Source organism: Ahaetulla prasina, chromosome 13, assembly GCF_028640845.1.
Source record: "Ahaetulla prasina isolate Xishuangbanna chromosome 13, ASM2864084v1, whole genome shotgun sequence".
Lineage (NCBI taxonomy): Eukaryota > Metazoa > Chordata > Lepidosauria > Squamata > Colubridae > Ahaetulla > Ahaetulla prasina.
In genome coordinates, this window is record NC_080551.1 from 10,403,390 (window position 1) to 10,420,422 (window position 17,033).

Genomic DNA, 17,033 nt, shown 5'->3' on the forward strand with positions numbered 1-17,033 from the left:
ATATATACGCTTTCTTTGGAAAGAAAGAAATTCATTCTAACTGAGGGAATTCACTTTTGAGTTAAGATTTATAGGAATATGCTGGTTATTGCAGCTGATTACATTAATAATGTGGATTGAGTTACACAGATGCCCCTGGAAATATTTGGTAGCAATAATTTACAGATAGGTTTTGAGTCATATTTTTATTGCTTAATAGTTATTTTAAGTGTCCAATTGCAAAGCTGGCTCACAGGTCTCATCTGCGAGAATTTAAAAATATCCCAATCCTTGTAATTTGGCAAAACTCACAGTTATTAAAGTTTAAAGCTGTTTTCCCTAACAGACACATTTCCTAGAGATCAATATTCTGTCTTTAGTGGAAATTCTCACGGATATATTCAGCAGCGTTAAAACTGCAAATCCAGCATGGATTATGGGAATTATGATCTAATACAGGGGTCTCCAACCTTGGCAACTTGAACACTTGTGGACTTCAACTCCCAGAATCCCTCAGCCAGCAAAGCTGGCTGAGGAATTCTGGCAGTTGAAGTCCACAAGTCTTCAAGTTGCCAAGGTTGGAGACCCCTGAGCTAATAGATTTGGAGGATAGCAGACTGGGAAATATTGCTTTCAATCAAAATAAGAGATGATAGGATGGCAAGCAGCACATGATAGATATTCTCAAAATGACCCAAGCTATGATAGGGCAATTATATCTGGAATATGGTACAACTGTCACATAATTTCATGCTAATCACTGCATGAATCACTTATTAATGGGTCAGTTGAATATTATAGCACTAGCAATAGCGTTTAGACTTATATACTGCTTCATAGTACTTTTTTCAGCCCTCTCTAAGCGGTTTACAGAGTCAGCCTCTTGCCCCCAACAATCTGGGTCCTCATTTTACCCACCTTGGAAGGACAGAAGGCCAAGTCACCCTTGAGCCAGTCAGGATCGAACTGCTGGCAGCTGGCAGTGGGCAGAATTAGCCTGCAATACTGCATTCTAACCACTGGGAGGGAGGGAGGGAGGGAGGGAGGGAGGAAGGGAGGAAGGAAGGAATAGCAATAGCACTTAGACTTGTATACCATTTCACAGTGCTTTACAGCCCTCTCTAAGCAGTTTACAGAGTCAGCCTCTTACCCCCAACAATCTGGGTCCTAATTTTACCCACCTCGGAAGGATGGAAGGCTGTGTCAACCTTGAGCCGGTGAGATTCCATCTGCCAAACTGAGCTAGCAGTCAGCTGAAGTAGCCTGCAGTACTGCACTCTAATCACTGCTTCACCTCGATTCATTATCCTCAAGATTTACATGTAACCATCTTTTATATGTTGAAATGAACAAAACTTCACGTTTGAAATAGATCTCCATGCATGGAATTATTACGCTACTATCCTTCTAGCCAAACAATATATATATATATATATATATATATATTCATTTGAGTCAGAACTGGTTGGGCTCCTTAATATGCTTAATGCCGTCAGGCTAAATTTCATGCATGTTTGAACAGAGCAATTATGCAGAAACCTTTCCTTTTGATGCTCCAAAAGCAAAAGTCAGCTTTAAATTCAATATAAAAAGCAATCCCGGGATATTCAGAGTCTTAAGAGGCATCTCCTCAACTGCACTTCCTCAAGAGTTTGATCAACGAGGCAACCTTAGAACTTTCTAAACCAAGGGTCTCCAACCTTGGTCCCTTTAAGACTTGTGGCCTCCACCCCCCAGAACCCCCCAGCCAGCAAAGCTGGCTGGGGAATTCTGGCAGTTGAAGTCCACAAGTCTTAAAGGAGCCGACTTTGCAGACCCCTGATCTAATAGATTTGGAGGACACCAGATTGGGAAATATTTCTTTCAATCAAAATAAGAGACAAAAGGATGGCAAGCAGCCCATGATAGATATTCTCAAAATGACCCAAGCTATAATAGGGCAATTATATCTGGAATATGGTACAACTGTCACATAATTTCATGCTGATCACTGCATGAATCACTTATTAATGGGTCAGTTGAATATTATAGCACTAGCAATAGCGTTTAGACTTATATACTGCTTCATAGTACTTTTTTCAGCCCTCTCTAAGCGGTTTACAGAGTCAGCCTCTTGCCCCCAACAATCTGGGTCCTCATTTTACCCACCTTGGAAGGACAGAAGGTCAAGTCACCCTTGAGCCAGTCAGGATCGAACTGCTGGCAGCGGGCAGAATTAGCCTGCAATACTGCATTCTAACCACTGGGAGGGAGGGAGGAAGGAAGGAAGGAAGGAAGGAAGGAAGGAAGGAAGGAAGGAAGGAAGGAAGGAAGGAAGGAATAGCAATAGCACTTAGACTTGTATACCATTTCACAGTGCTTTACAGCCCTCTCTAAGCAGTTTACAGAGTCAGCCTCTTACCCCCAACAATTTGGGTCCTCATTTTACCCACCTCGGAAGGATGGAAGGCTGAGTCAACCTTGAGCCAGTGAGATTCCATCTGCCAAACTGAGCTAGCAGTCAGCTGAAGTAGCCTGCAGTACTGCACTCTAATCACTGCTTCACCTCGGCTCATTATCCTCAAGATTTACATGTAACCCTCTTTTATATGTTGAAATGAACAAAACTTCACGTTTGAAATAGATCTCCATGCATGGAATTATTACGCTACTATCCTTCTAGCCAAACAATATATATATATATATATATATTCATTTGAGTCAGAACTGGTTGGGCTCCTTAATATGCTTAATGCCGTCAGGCTAAATTTCATGCATGTTTCAACAGAGCAATTATGCAGAAACCTTTCCTTTTGATGCTCCAAAAGCAAAAGTCAGCTTTAAATTCAATATAAAAAGCAATCACGGGATATTCAGAGTCTTAAGAGGCATCTCCTCAACTGCACTTCCTCAAGAGTTTGATCAACGAGGAAACCTTAGAACTTTCTAAACCAGGGGTCTCCAACCTTGGTCCCTTTAAGACTTGTGGACTTCAACTCCCGGAGTTCCTCAGCCAGCTTCTCCAAAGACTCAGGGCGGCTTACACTATGTCAAGCAATAGTCTTCATCCATTTGTATATTATATACAAAGTCAACTTTTATTGCCCCCAACAATCTGGGTCCTCATTTTACCTACCTTATAAAGGATGGAAGGCTGAGTCAACCTTGGGCCTGGTGGGACTTGAACCTGCAGTAATTGCAAGCAGTTGCTGTTAATAACAGACTGTCTTAGCAGTCTGAGCCACCAGAGGCCCCAGGTGTGTTCACACCTTTCCCGAAACCAAGATCACCCACCAATGTTATCACTTCTTATATCTGCCAAACCACAATGCTTCATTTCAGGTATGTTTCATTATCACTTGGCTGAATCCAGTGGAGAGATAATGACTGTAAACCAGGGGTGAAATTCAGCAGGTTCTGGAGAACCCGTAGCGGAAATTTTGAGTAGTTCGGAGAACTGGCAAATACCACCTCTGGCTGGCCCCAGAGTGGGGTGGGAATGGGGATTTTGCAGTATCCCCTGGAGTGGGGAGGGAATGGAGATTTTGTAATATCCTTTTGTAATAGCCATGCCCACCAAGCCACGCCCAACAAGCCACACCCGCAGAACTGGTAGTAAAAAAAATTGAATTCAACCACTGCTGTAAACTAAACAGCTTTTTAATACTGGTTGCAAGACTTCATTAATTCTGTTAACTATGTTACTGAAATTCAAGACATCCCCCAGGGCACGGGGTCTTTGGTTGGATGTCAAAAGCCCAGGTGGTCATGTGTGAACCCAAGCGTCCAACTGCTTTCTGAGGGAATCCAATTATAAACCCATTCTTGGCAGTAAAACAAAGGAGAGTACACCAAGACTTTTAGCCTTGCTTTAAGCGATTTGGTTAACCCTAAAATGATGCTTTGGATTGAACTAAAGGGTTCCTTGTTATAAGAATTTGGCCCCCTTCAAGCTAACCCAAACCAATCCAAACAAAAATTGAGATAATAAGATTTAGCGTATCCCACTGGGTGCTGTAATTGGAGGGATTCAAAGAGAAGTTGTAGGCTTGCATTTTTATTGAATCCTTTGAAACCTTTCCTCTGTGGATATTCATATATTTTGAAAGATCATGCAGTTTGTTTTCAAGATCTCTCTGACTACAAGGACTAGCGTTCATACTGAATTATCCATTTTAGTTTGCAATTTTTACCTCTTCTCAGTCTCTTCTCACCTATTAACTAAGCAATTATTACCACTCAATAAAAAGGTAAAAGTTCCCCTCGTACATATGTGCTAGTCGTTCCTGACTCTAGGGGGGCGGTACTCATCTCCGTTTCAAAGCCGAAGAGCCAGCGCTGTCCGAAGATGTCTCCATGGTCATGTGGCTGGCATGACTCAATGCCAAAGGCACACAGAACACTGTTACCTTCCCACCAAAGGTGGTCCCTATTTTTCTACTTGCATTTTTTACGTGCCTTCGAACTGCTAGGTTGGCAGAAGCTGGGACAAGCAATGGGAGCTCACCCTGTTACGCAGCACTAGGGATTCGAACCGCTGAACTGCCAACCTTTCAATCGACAAGCTCAGCATCTTAGCCACTGAGCTATCACTTCCCTCTTAGCACTCAATAATTGACACTTAACTCTGTGATTAAACTGAAAATTTAAAGTTGGCCACATCCCAGTTGTTAACAAGCATCACTTCTGTACGGGACCTCAGTTGGCAAATTCAAACTAAGTTCTTGCTTCATTGGAAACTTCATCTTGTCAAACATGGCTTAATTCATTCCACAGATGCCCTTTTTTGACAAACAAATGAGTCTAGAATAAATCTCCACTATTCCGGCATCTTTTCATACTTTGTGGATCTGTGGTAGTCCTCGACTTATGACCACAACTGAGCCCCAAATTTCTGTTGCTAAACAAGACAGTTGTTAAGTGAGTTTTGCCTCATTGTACCAACTTTCTCGCCAAGCTGTTAAGTGAATTGTTAAGTTGGTAACATGGTTGTTAAGTGAATCTAGTTTGCCCATTGATTTTGCTTGTCAGAAGGTGGCAAAAGGGGTTATATGACCCTTGGAGACCGCAACCGTCATAAGTACATGCCAGTTGCTAAACATTCAAATCCTGATCACGTGACCATGGGGATGCTGCAACAGTCATAAGAATGAAAACTGGTCATAAGTCACTTTTTTCAGTGCCCTTGTAACTTTCAACGGTCACTAAACAAACTGTTTTAAGTCGAGGGCTGTATAGGAAAGTATCTATGGAGATTCTCAGTCATCCGGGTCATGGTTAGTCCCAAAAGTGCTTTTTCAAAAGACAGCTGGTCTTTGTTTTTTGCTTGAAGATGTTTTGCTTCTCAATTATCCTCGGTCAGAACCGAAGGTCAGAACTGAAGAAGCTTCTTGGATGAGAAGCAAAGCGTTTCCAAGCAAAAACAAAGTCCCGTTGCCTTTTGAAAAAGTACCTTTGGGATACATGGAAAAGTCTTCTGTTTTGCCTTTGATTGAGAGAAACTATGCTGTTTCCCAGGGTGGGCAATTAATTTTCCCAAGGAGCCATATGAGAAAGTGGGGCTGTTATAGATGGCTGAACCAATAGGGCTGTGAAAGTGATAAATACACACAGTATGTAAAATGAAAATAAGCAGTCGCCTACAAAATAAAAGCAATGCAGTTATATTGTGCGATGGTCAGGGGTGAAATGCTACCGGTTCGCTTCAGTTTCGGGCAAATCGGTAGTAATAAAAACTACTGGTTCAGGCGAACTGGTAGTAAAAAAATAAAGCTACCGGTTCGGGTGAACCGGTAGCTAGCTTCTGGTTTGGTTGAACCAGCAGTTTAAAAAGCTACCGAATTGGGTGAATCGGTAGTTTAAAAAAGCTACCAGTTCCTCCGAACCGGTATTTCCAACGATCAGCTGTGTAGCCGGGTTTAGCTTTGCTAGAAAGCAGGAAATCTTGCTTTCTAGCGAAGCTAAATCGTGTGCCACAGCTGCTTCCCCCACTCACTTCTACTTACCTTCCCAAGCCTCCTTTTGGCACCTACTGCGCATGCACGCGCATGCGCAGGAACACATGTTTGGTGCACAGTCCGCATGCACAGCCAGAGAATCGGTAGCAAACCGGTTCGGATTTCACCACTGGTGATAGTGTACACTTGATGTATTTACATTTGGTTTCTAATTTCCAATTGACCTCAGGCAGGTCAGACAAGGGCAGTGAAAGGGTTGTAAAATGCCCAGGTTCACTCTCTCGTGTAAGAGTTCTCTCCCCGCCAAACGTTTCAGTTTGAATTGAACTTAAATTTGAATATTTAATACTCTACATCAAGGGTGTCAAACTCAAGACCCGGGGCCCAGATCCGGTCCGTGAGGTGCTTAGATCTGACCCACAGGGCCACCTCAGAAACAGCGAAGGACTGGCCCATGGTACCTCTGCCAGCAAAAATGGAGCTTGGGAGGGCTCCGTTTTCGTTGGCAGAGGAGTGCAGGAGGATCCCCCCAGACCTGCCCGGGCCACCACAGCTGCCCCCGACATGAGTGACATTGAGCTGGCCACACCCACCCTGGCCATGCCCCCTCCCCCAGCCCTCTGAGGACAAACATAACCATGATGCGGCTCTCAATGAAATCGAGTTTGGCGCCCCTGCTCTACATCTAGTTCAGAGATAGTATTCAACCAGTTCCAAGCAGTTCAGGCGAACTGGTAGCGGAAATTGTGGGTGGGCTCTATGCTGTCTTATTTAGGTATGTTTTTGAGGGTGGGTGCATGCACAGAAGGCATGCACGTGAGCAAAGTACGTGCACGGAAGGCCGGGCATATGCGCAAAGGCATGCATGCTCACATTTCTGGTGCTGGGCGAACCAGTAGGTAACTTATGTGAATTGCACCTCTGATCTAGTTGTTATACAAATTCCAGCCATCTAAAGAAGGAAGTTCTACAAAATGGAATTCTAGACACTTACAGAAAAATTCCACTTCTTTAAATCCTTGGCTGGGTAAGAGGAAGTGACACCATCTTCCCAATTTTTTTTTTTTTTTTTAAAAAAGCTACCCAGATGTTGGAGGGAATTGGACTGTCATGGAGATTCTCAAAAAAAAAAAAAACCTTCTCGAGTCCTGATTTGTAGACTGAATTGAAGAAGTCTATGGCCAAAATATTGGGGAGGGAAGGGAAGGGAACACTAGATATTAAAATGGCGCTGAAATAGTGACAACAAACCTGTTACGAATGTCTCTTCTCACCTATTAACATGTTCTCATTTCCCCATAAGGTAGATCAAATTCTAACCTAAAAAAATAAGATCTATGCTTACTATTAGTAATATTAATTACTAATAGTAATAAGCAGTGGTGGGTTTCAGAAATGCTTACCACTGGTTCGCTACACACGCTCGCTTCACACATGTGTGCACCTGCCACGCATGTGCCCAGACTTCTGTGCATGTGCTTTGCTTGCGCACACGCCTTTCGCTCATGTGCCCAGACTCAAAATCGTGGCTAAATAGAACGTCTTTACATTGGGGCGGTCACCCGCAGTCGCCATTACTGGTTCGCCTGAACCAGTCCAAACTGGCTGAATGCCACCTCTGGTAATAAGTAATATTACTATTACTTATAATAAGATCAGGTTATTGGCGAGGGATTGTGCACCCTTCAAATAAAGCTAATTTGTGCAGGAAGAAAAGAGACATCAGCCCGTCTCTCTCGTATATGCTATTTCTTTATGATCCGTGGTGTCACAGTGGTTAGAGTGCAGTATTTCATGCTAACTCTGCCGACTGCCAGCAGTTCGATCCTGATCAGCTCAAGGTTGACTTAGCCTTCTATCCTTCCGAGGTTGATAAAAATGAGGACCTAGATTGTTGAGGGCGGCAATAAGCTGACTCTATGAACTGCTCAGAGAGGGATGTAAACCACTATAAAGCAGTATATAAGTGCTTATTGCTGTTGCTATTTAGATGCACTCAATATTCTCCCATCACATAGAAAAAAGTACTGAAATCTGATAATAAACTTAAACTTAATAATAAATAAACTTAAAGACTCAAGAAATAAACTTAAAGACTCAAGAAATAAACTTAAAGACTCAAGATCCATCCCACCACTAAAAGATTCTAACAACAAAGAATGCAATGACGAAACAGTCAAAGCAAACCTCTTCAACATTTTCTTTAGCTCAGTTTTTGTAAACTCCGATAACACATATCCGACATTCCACAAACGAACCAGCAATGACTATGATGATTTAACTCATATAGATTTCACAGAAGACAACGTTGGTAAAGCTCTTCACAACTTAAAACCATCACTTTCTATTGGACCCGATGGACTATGTGCATATTTCTTAAAAAAACTTTCCATTAATATAGCTGAACCCCTAAGTATTATCTTTGATAAAGCTTTCACTACCAGTTCTCTTCCCAAACTTTGGTCACTAGCCACAGTCATCCCTATCTTCAAAAAAGGAGACCCCAGCTTAGTCGAAAACTACAGACCGATCTCCCTTTGCTGCATCACCTGCAAAGTCATGGAATCTATCATCAACCAATCCATTACCTCACACTTAGAAACTAACAACCTACTCTCCAACAAACAATTTGGTTTCAGGAAAAAATTATCATGTAACTTACAACTTCTCCACTGCAAAAACATATGGACTTCAAATCTCGATCAAGGCAAATCAATAGATGCAATCTACATAGACTTCTGCAAAGCTTTTGACTCAGTAGTACACGATAAACTTCTCCTAAAACTAACATCCTATGGCATCTCAGGACCCCTCCACAAATGGATATCTGCTTTTCTGTCTAACAGACAACAAGTGGTCAAAATTGGCAATGCTTTATCAAATCCTGTTCCTGTCAAGAGTGGCGTTCCTCAAGGCAGCGTCCTTGGACCAACACTCTTTATACTATACATTAATGATCTTTGTGACCATATCTCAAGTAATTGTGTTCTCTTTGCTGACGATGTCAAACTATTTAACACCACAGACAATACTTCTATCATTCAAAACGACCTTGATCATCTATCCGCTTGGTCTAAAAATTGGCAGCTCCAAATTTCAACCAGCAAATGCTCAGTCTTACATATAGGAAAAAGAACCCAAAACTAAGTACATACTAGATGGACATTACCTTACAGACGACCCCATCCGTTAAAGACCTTGGAGTTTTCATGTCAAATGATCTAAGTGCCAAAGCCCACTGCAACTACATAGCAAAAAGCTCTAAGAGTTGTAAACCTAATTTTGCGTAGCTTCTTTTCCAAAACACCACACTACTAACCAGAGCATATAAAACATTTGCTAGACCAATTCTAGAATACAGCTCACCTGTTTGGAACCCTCACCACATCTCTGACATCAATACAATTGAACGTGTCCAGAAATATTTTACAAGAAGAGTTCTCCATTCCTCTGAAAACAACAAAATACCTTATCCCACCAGACTTGAAATCCTAGGCTTAGAAAACTTGGAACTCCGTCGCCTTTGACAAGACCTAAGTTTAACTCACAGAATCATCTATTGTAATGTCCTTCCTGTCAAAGACTACTTCAGCTTTAATTGCAATAATACAAGGGCAACCAATAGATTTAAACTTAATGTTAACCGCTTTAATCTAGATTGCAGAAAATATGACTTCTGTAACAGAATCATCAGTGCTTGGAATACTTTACCTGACTCTGTGGTCTCTTCCCATAATCCTAAAAGCTTTAACCAAAAACTTTCTACTATTGACCTCACCCCATTCCTAAGAGGACCATAAGGGGCGTGCATAAGCGCACAAACGTGCCTACCGTTCCTGTCCTATTGTTTTTCTTTTCTTCTTCCTATATATATATATATATATGCTCATACCTCCTAATATTTACTCATATATATGTTTATATGCTATATAATCTTTTTGTATGATGTTGTGACAAAATAAATAAATAAATAAATAAAAGTATCTTTTCCTTATATTCAAGAAAGTTTGATTTTGCAGATTCAAATGAGAGGTTACAAAGCTCTTTTTTTCTCTGTGGGTAACAGACAAAAGATCCAAAAAGAGGGTTTCAAATAGTTTGACTTTATATGCTCACTTATGAAAAAGCAACTTGCACGAGATGTGGCAATAACAAGAATTTGCATGGTATCTAAGGGAAATTTCTTAGGGACCGATCATTCCTATTAATGAATATGTTTTAAGGTTGGGAGCAAACAGCAGAGAAAGGACGGTGGGGTTTTTTTGGGCACCACTCATGTGTCTGCTGAAAGTGATTGGAAACATTATTCTGGCTGAGCCAAAATAGGTTGGAAAGACCCATTCTGGAGTCTGGAATTAGGATGTCTCAAGGGATCTAGCACATTTAGAGTTGTTTGGTTTGGAAAAAGTGAAGAGCAAAGTACATCCATAATTAGCAAAGCTGAAACACAGGAAAGTTCAAACAAGAAGTAAAGTTGTGAATGGCCCATGTAACAAAATGGCATTGCTATCTGACAATGTCATCAATTCATCAACTCTTAGCACATGCATTGCCATGGTGACCGCTTGTTTTCTTCCTGTATGCTTCACAGAAATTTAAGGGATGAATATATATATATATATAAAGTGGTATTTTATTTTAAGATCTACTAAACATGCTCCTGTTGAGACAGAAAGATCTGATTTGTCAAGACCAAGATCAACATTGCCCACTCAGCAATGCATTTAATGAGAATGCGATCCAAAGAACGTGATCAGGGTTGTAAAGTATTCTTGGAAACGATCTGAGAAATCTGTTGGATCTCTGAATATCAGTGACAACCAAATCAAAAAGAGGGAGAGAAGAGAATTGAAGACGATCAGCCAGCCCAGTGTGGAAATACACTCTTCCATCAAATCAAGTCAAGATTGATATTGGAAGCCTACCAATTATATTAGGCTCAACAAGCTAATATGTTTTTTTAGGATGATTAAGAGGTTGGTCTTTCATCTAAAGCAGTTGAAAAACTTGATTGTGAAGAAAAGTGATTTCTAGAATCAAGACCACCAATCGATAACCCATTGAGAGAATGAATTGTTATCTCCAGAGGAAATGACTGGACAGTATCTTTAGGAAATTAATCACTAGAAAATAATTTTGCAAGAACCTGGAAAGTGATTTGGGTTGATCCAGAGATTCCGGTCGATTTTTCACAAGGATCACAGCCATTCTCAAATCAAATATCCAAAACTGAACACCTCTGGATAAAGCATGCATAGACCCCCCCCTCCCACTGCTTACCTTGTCATTGCCTATATTAGCCCAAGCTGGTATAGGAATCCTGAGCACCTGAAAAGGGTAACTGGTTGTAGAATAAACAGCAACCAAGATGCAAGGTGCTAGATGCTGGATTGGCCTAGGGAAAGGCGATTTTTCTGCTCACTTCTTGAATTCAAAACTTACACGTTTGGCCTTGAAGATCTGACACCGTAAGTTGTAGCTTGTTGTTATGGTCTTCATTTGAAATCATAAAACAATGGCTTATGAAACTGTTATTTAAACTAAGAATATAAATGATAGCCTATGACTATCATTAAGTGTTATAAGTGTTGTACCTTGATGAAGGTATCTTTTCTTTTATGCACACTGAGAGCATAAGATTCCTTGTGTGTCCAATCACACTTGGCCAATAAAAAATTCTATTCTATTCTATTCTATTCTATTCTATTCTATTCTATTCTATTCTATTCTATTCTATTCTATTCTATAAAGAGTTATGTGCTTATAAAAGAAAAATCAATTCCTTATCTCATCCTTTTCTCAATCCTAGCATACAGCAAGCAGCCCGAGTCTGAATCAATGTGGCTTAATAAACAATGCAGGATGCATAACATTTTCCAGTGTGTCCATCCCTATTTTCTCTATGGAGATTCTCAGTCCTCCAAGGTCATGGTTGTCCCAAAGGTGTGGTTTTTTTTTTCCCAAAAGGCAGCTGAACTTTCTTTGTTTTTCCTTGAAGACACTTAGCTTCTCATCCAAGAAGGTGAAGAAGCTTCTTGGATGAGGAGCGAAACATCTTCAAGGCAAAATGAAGTCCAGTGCCCTTTGGAAAAAGTACCTTTGGGATCTCTGTTTTCACCTTCTGCTGTTGCCTGGGAATGCAGAGAGTTGAAATCCAATCTATCCTGGCCTCACCAGCTCAAACCGATTTACCCAATTTTTTATTGCCCCTTGTGATTTCCAGTTTTGAAATAGTAGGAATAGAATAGAATAGAATAGAATAGAATAGAATAGAATAGAATAGAATAGAATAGAATAGAATAGAAGATAATTTTTTATTGGCCAAGTGTGATTGGACACACAAGGAATTTGTCTTGGTGCATATGCTCTCAGTGTACATAAAAGAAAAGATACGTTCATCAAGGTACAACATTTACAACACAAATGATGGTCAATATATCAATATAAATCATAAGGATTGCCAGCAACAAAGTTACAGCCATACAGTCATAAGTGGGAGGAGATGGGTGATGGGAACGATGAGAAGATTAATAGTAGTGCAAATTTAGTAAATAGTTTGAACAGTGTTGAGGGAATTATTTGTTTAGCAGAGTGATGGCCTTCAGGAAAAAACTGTTCTTGTGTCTAGTTGTTCTGCTGTGCAGTGCTCTATAGCGTATATAGTATATATATATATAGTATATATATAGTATATAGCTCTATAGTTGCTTCTTTCCCTTCCTTGCGCATAACGTTTCGCTAGTCAGAGAAACCTTGGCTTTTATTTCTGCTGAAAGAGCTACCGCATTTGCAGGGAGGCTAGTAAGAAAGTGACACATTTAGAAATGTAATGTACTGTAGACTGGCTTGCTCCAAAGGAGCTTTTTTCAAAAGGCAACTGGACTGCCTTTGTTTTTCCTTGAAGACGTCTCACTTCTCATCCAAGAAGCTTCTTCAGTTCTGACCTTGTGAATTCAGGATCTTTAGACTAGGAAGGACCAATATAACACTCGGTTCTTTTAGAGCGCCACAATTTTTAGCAGAAGATAGCCCTGACTGGCTTCCCTTAGAAGAATGCTGAAGTCCACTCTTACCTTCACAAAAATGAATTTCTTCAGAATCTTGAAAACTAAGTAGGCCCAATAGAGGTGAAGACCCTGCAGGATCAACAGCTGCACATTGTATACAAAATATGCGATGACAAGTGTCTGGGTATAAAACGCAGGATAATATATCGAGCCCCGTAAAATCCTGTTAGGAAAACAAGAGGGGAAAGAGAAAAAACACAGTTGGATTCTTAGCTGTTATTTCTCCTACCCTAAATTAAAGCATAAATAGTCATATAGGTTATGAATATGTTTGGCAAACACGAATCATGTTTAGTATCCAGCCTAAAAATACCCAGAGAGTCATTTGTCTCTCAGGTGTTTGGTAAGAACAGGTGTATTATAGAATAGAATAGAATTTATTGGCCAAGTGTGATTGGACACACAAGGAATTTGTCTTGGTGCATATGCTCTCAGTGTACATAAAAGAAAAGATACGTTCATCAAGGTACAACATTTACAACACAAATGATGGTCAATATATCAATATAAATCATAAGGACTGCCAGCAACAAAGTTACAGTCATACAGTCATAAGTGGAAAGAGATTGGTGATGGGAACGATGAGAAGATTAATAGTAGTGCAGATTCAGTAAATAGTCTGACAGTGTTGAGGGAATTATTTGTTTAGCAGAGTGATGGCCTTCGGGAAAAAACTGTTCTTGTGTCTAGTTGTTCTGGTGTGCAGTGCTCTATAGCGTCGTTTTGAGGGTAGGAGTTGAAACAGTTTATGTCCAGGATGCGAGGGATCTGCAAATATTTTCATGGCCTTCTTCTTGATTTGTGCAGTATACAGGTCCTCAATGGAAGGCAGGTTGGTAGCAATTGTTTTTTCTGCAGTTCTAATTATCTAATTATCTAATTCTAATTATCCTCTGATTAATTATTATTATCCTCTAATTATCCACAGCAGGGGTAAAATGCTCCTGGCTTGGACTGGATTGCCCAATTCGGTAGTGATGGCGGTGGGTGGTTCAGAGAACTGGTAGCAAAAATCCCTGGTCCCCCCATGCCCAGCTGAACTGCACGATCATCAGAGGTTTTTTGTTTTTTTACTTTTAAAAGCATTTTTTCTTCCACTGAAAAAATGCTTTTAAAAGTTTTTTTAAAAAAGCCTCTGATGATTGAGCGGCTCAGCTGGGATCGTCAGAACCTTTTAAAAGCATTTTTTCTACACCCTCTTCAGCTGAAGAGGTTGTAGAAAAAAATGCTTTTAAAAGTAAAAAAAAAAAAAAAGTTGGCCAAGCCCACCCAGTCACATTAACACCCCCCACCCCATCAAGCCACACCCACAGAACCAGTAGTAAGAAATCTTACATTTCACCACTAATCCACAGGTCACAGTTTTCAATAATCCAGCGCACAACTTACCAAAATGGAAAGAGAATGAGCCGTGTGATGAAGAACACCACTGCGAAAATGACAAACAGAACACTGCAGGTGTTGTCCCAGCGAGCATAGTTGAACATCTTTGCAGCCTAAAATTGAACAATTGGGAGAAGTTACTGTTATATACAGTTATATACTGTTATATGTAACGGAGCACCCATTTGCATGCCTGCCGCTGATTGGCTAATCTAACAGCGGGAAAAATAAACTGCTGACAGTGGCCAGCAAGACTTCCGGGCTCTGGCAGCTTGCCTCTCTCTTGCTCCAGATAGCGGCTTGGAAATCAAGTGCTGAACGGACTACGATGTCCCGCCTCTTCGATTCGCGCCCCTTATCTAATAGTTACCACCTTGGAATGGTCTCCTGAAAAGGAATCAGCAGTAACCGATTGTTGTGGCGGTAAAATTCCTTCCCAGGGATAAAATATAAATGCCTTGATAACAGCTCTAGCAAAGGTTGGAAGCGACTTCTTTGTATCTTTTTTTTAATCTTTTCTTTGTTTTCCCCCTTTATGTATAATTTTACTTACTTGTATAATTTTCTTTATTTCTCTTTTCCTTCTTTAAATTTATATTATTTTTACTCTGTTAAAAATGTCTTTGATAAGTGTACATTTATTGCAATAAATATATCATGAACTGTCAACTCGCAAAACATGGCCTGCTTTCAAGTTGCCATAGGCAAGGGGAATGGGAAACCAATGAAGCAGCATGGCAGCCAAAAACAGAAGCACATTCCAGACATATTTCTCTCAAGGCTGTCTCCCAGGGTTACCCACAGCGGCTGGAGAGAAGTGATCTCTGCAACCCTCAAAATTGCTCCGCTGACAAATGTGATTGATGACACACTCTGGGTGGAGGTGGGGGGAAGGGTCATGATTCAGGCATAAATTACGTGGGGTCAGAGTTGGCTTCACTTGGAATGTGCTGAGACAAAGCTCCTAATAAATAACTGGATTTCTTTTGAAGCTTGGCTTTAATTAGGGCATCCATCGGAACCCTGACAGCGGACTATAAATATACGCATACTGAGATGCGTATACATTCCCTCTCACCCCTAATTAAAGAGAAATCCATTTTTTTCCCATCTTCATCACTTTAGGAAGTGATACCTTTGAGGAAATAAATATTATGTTGGACATTTGGTCCAAAACCATTGCTAGCTAGTAGCCGTCATGGACAAAAAGTACAATATTTATATCTCAATTACAGCGATTGGCCTGTAAGATGTACCACTGCTTCCCAATAATAAGGCAGAAGACCCCTTTGACAAAAAATAGTTTAGGACAGAGCCTTGAAGATTTATGTTCATAGAACAAAGTTGTTATTCAGCTCAGCAGCAATACTGAGAGACAACCTTGGCTGTTGTGGGGAGTGGGGGGAAATGAGCTGGGTTAGGACATAGTTTCATTTTGGATGGAAGACCACCAGGTATGCTTTTTCCAGATGAAATGAGCCAATGTATCATGTCAGGCCTTGATAGGATAGCTTATCATTCAAGCTCAGGGCTCACACAAAGCTCCTCCAGATACCACCATGAATGAAAAACAATACTAATGAAATTCCATGACTTGTGTAACTAAGCACAAGCACAGACAGATGCTGAGATTTACCTCCAGCCAGACATCTGCAGAATCGTGGACAAGCATCGCCAGGGTTCCAAGACGGAGGTAATTGGCACTATAGGAAAAGAACATCAAGCTAAGGGCGGCAAAATGATGCACCACGTGGGCCATGAAATCCTGAGGAAAAGAAAGAGAGAAATTGACTTCTCAAAGCCGAGGCAGTTTTTAGAAAATGGAGAATGATGGCTCTGTCTTAGGAAAATTAGGGTGGAGGCAGGGGTGAGATCCAGCAGGTCCTGACAGGTTCTGGAGAACAGGTTCTGGAGAACTGGTAGCAGAAATTTTGAGCAGTTTGGAGAACCAGCAAATACCATCTCGGACTGGCCCCGGAGTGGGGAGGGAATGGAGATTTTGCAATATCCTTCCCCTGCCACACCCACCAAGCCACGCCCACAGAACCGGTAGTAAAAAAAATTGGATTTCACCACTGGGTGGAGGTACCAAAACTATGTTCCCAAAAGGATTCTGAATGAGTAGATAAAAATAGAGAACTCATCTATTTAACTGCTTCAAAGCCAACAACAAACAACAGCCCCAGGGACTGGTTTCATAGAGAGAGGTTTTCCCATGGACCAGAAGGGGCGTGGTTTCGTGTGCTGCCTGCATCCCGCGGATGGGGCTTCGCTAGTTTGCGCAGTCTGGTTGCTGGCATGCCACGGACCGGTGTTGTTCCACGGACCGGGGGTTGGCGACCCCTGGCCATAAATGGTAAAGGTTTCCCCTGTCCAGTCATGTCCGACTCTAGGGGGAAGTACTCATCTCTGTTTCTTGGCCAAGGCAGCCAGCATTGTTAGAAGACATTTCTATGGTTGTGTGGCCAGCATGACTATACACCGAGGCACACGGAATGCTGTTACCTTCCCACCAAAGTGGTAACTATTTATCTACTCACATTTTCACGTGGTTTTGAACTGCTAGATGGGCAGGAGCTGAGGCGAGTATTAGAAGCTCACCCTGCCATGCAGGCCTTGGGTTTCGGACCCTGGCTGTCACCTTTCCAGCTAACAAGCTCAGCATCTT

The 17,033-nt window shown here is 41.2% G+C and overlaps 1 protein-coding gene across 1 annotated transcript in view; it reads right to left on the minus strand.

Annotated features, from left to right (window-relative positions):
- The window catches only part of CERS3 (ceramide synthase 3), a 64,721-nt gene that overhangs the window by 8,065 nt on the left and 39,623 nt on the right, over positions 1–17,033 (minus strand). Inside the window, exons 8-10 of the mRNA XM_058156797.1 lie at positions 16,002–16,130; positions 14,372–14,478; positions 12,989–13,145 (exon numbers count right to left, since the gene is read on the minus strand). Coding sequence (XP_058012780.1) covers positions 12,989–13,145; positions 14,372–14,478; positions 16,002–16,130 — 393 coding nt within the window. The remainder of the gene's footprint in view (positions 1–12,988; positions 13,146–14,371; positions 14,479–16,001; positions 16,131–17,033) is intronic.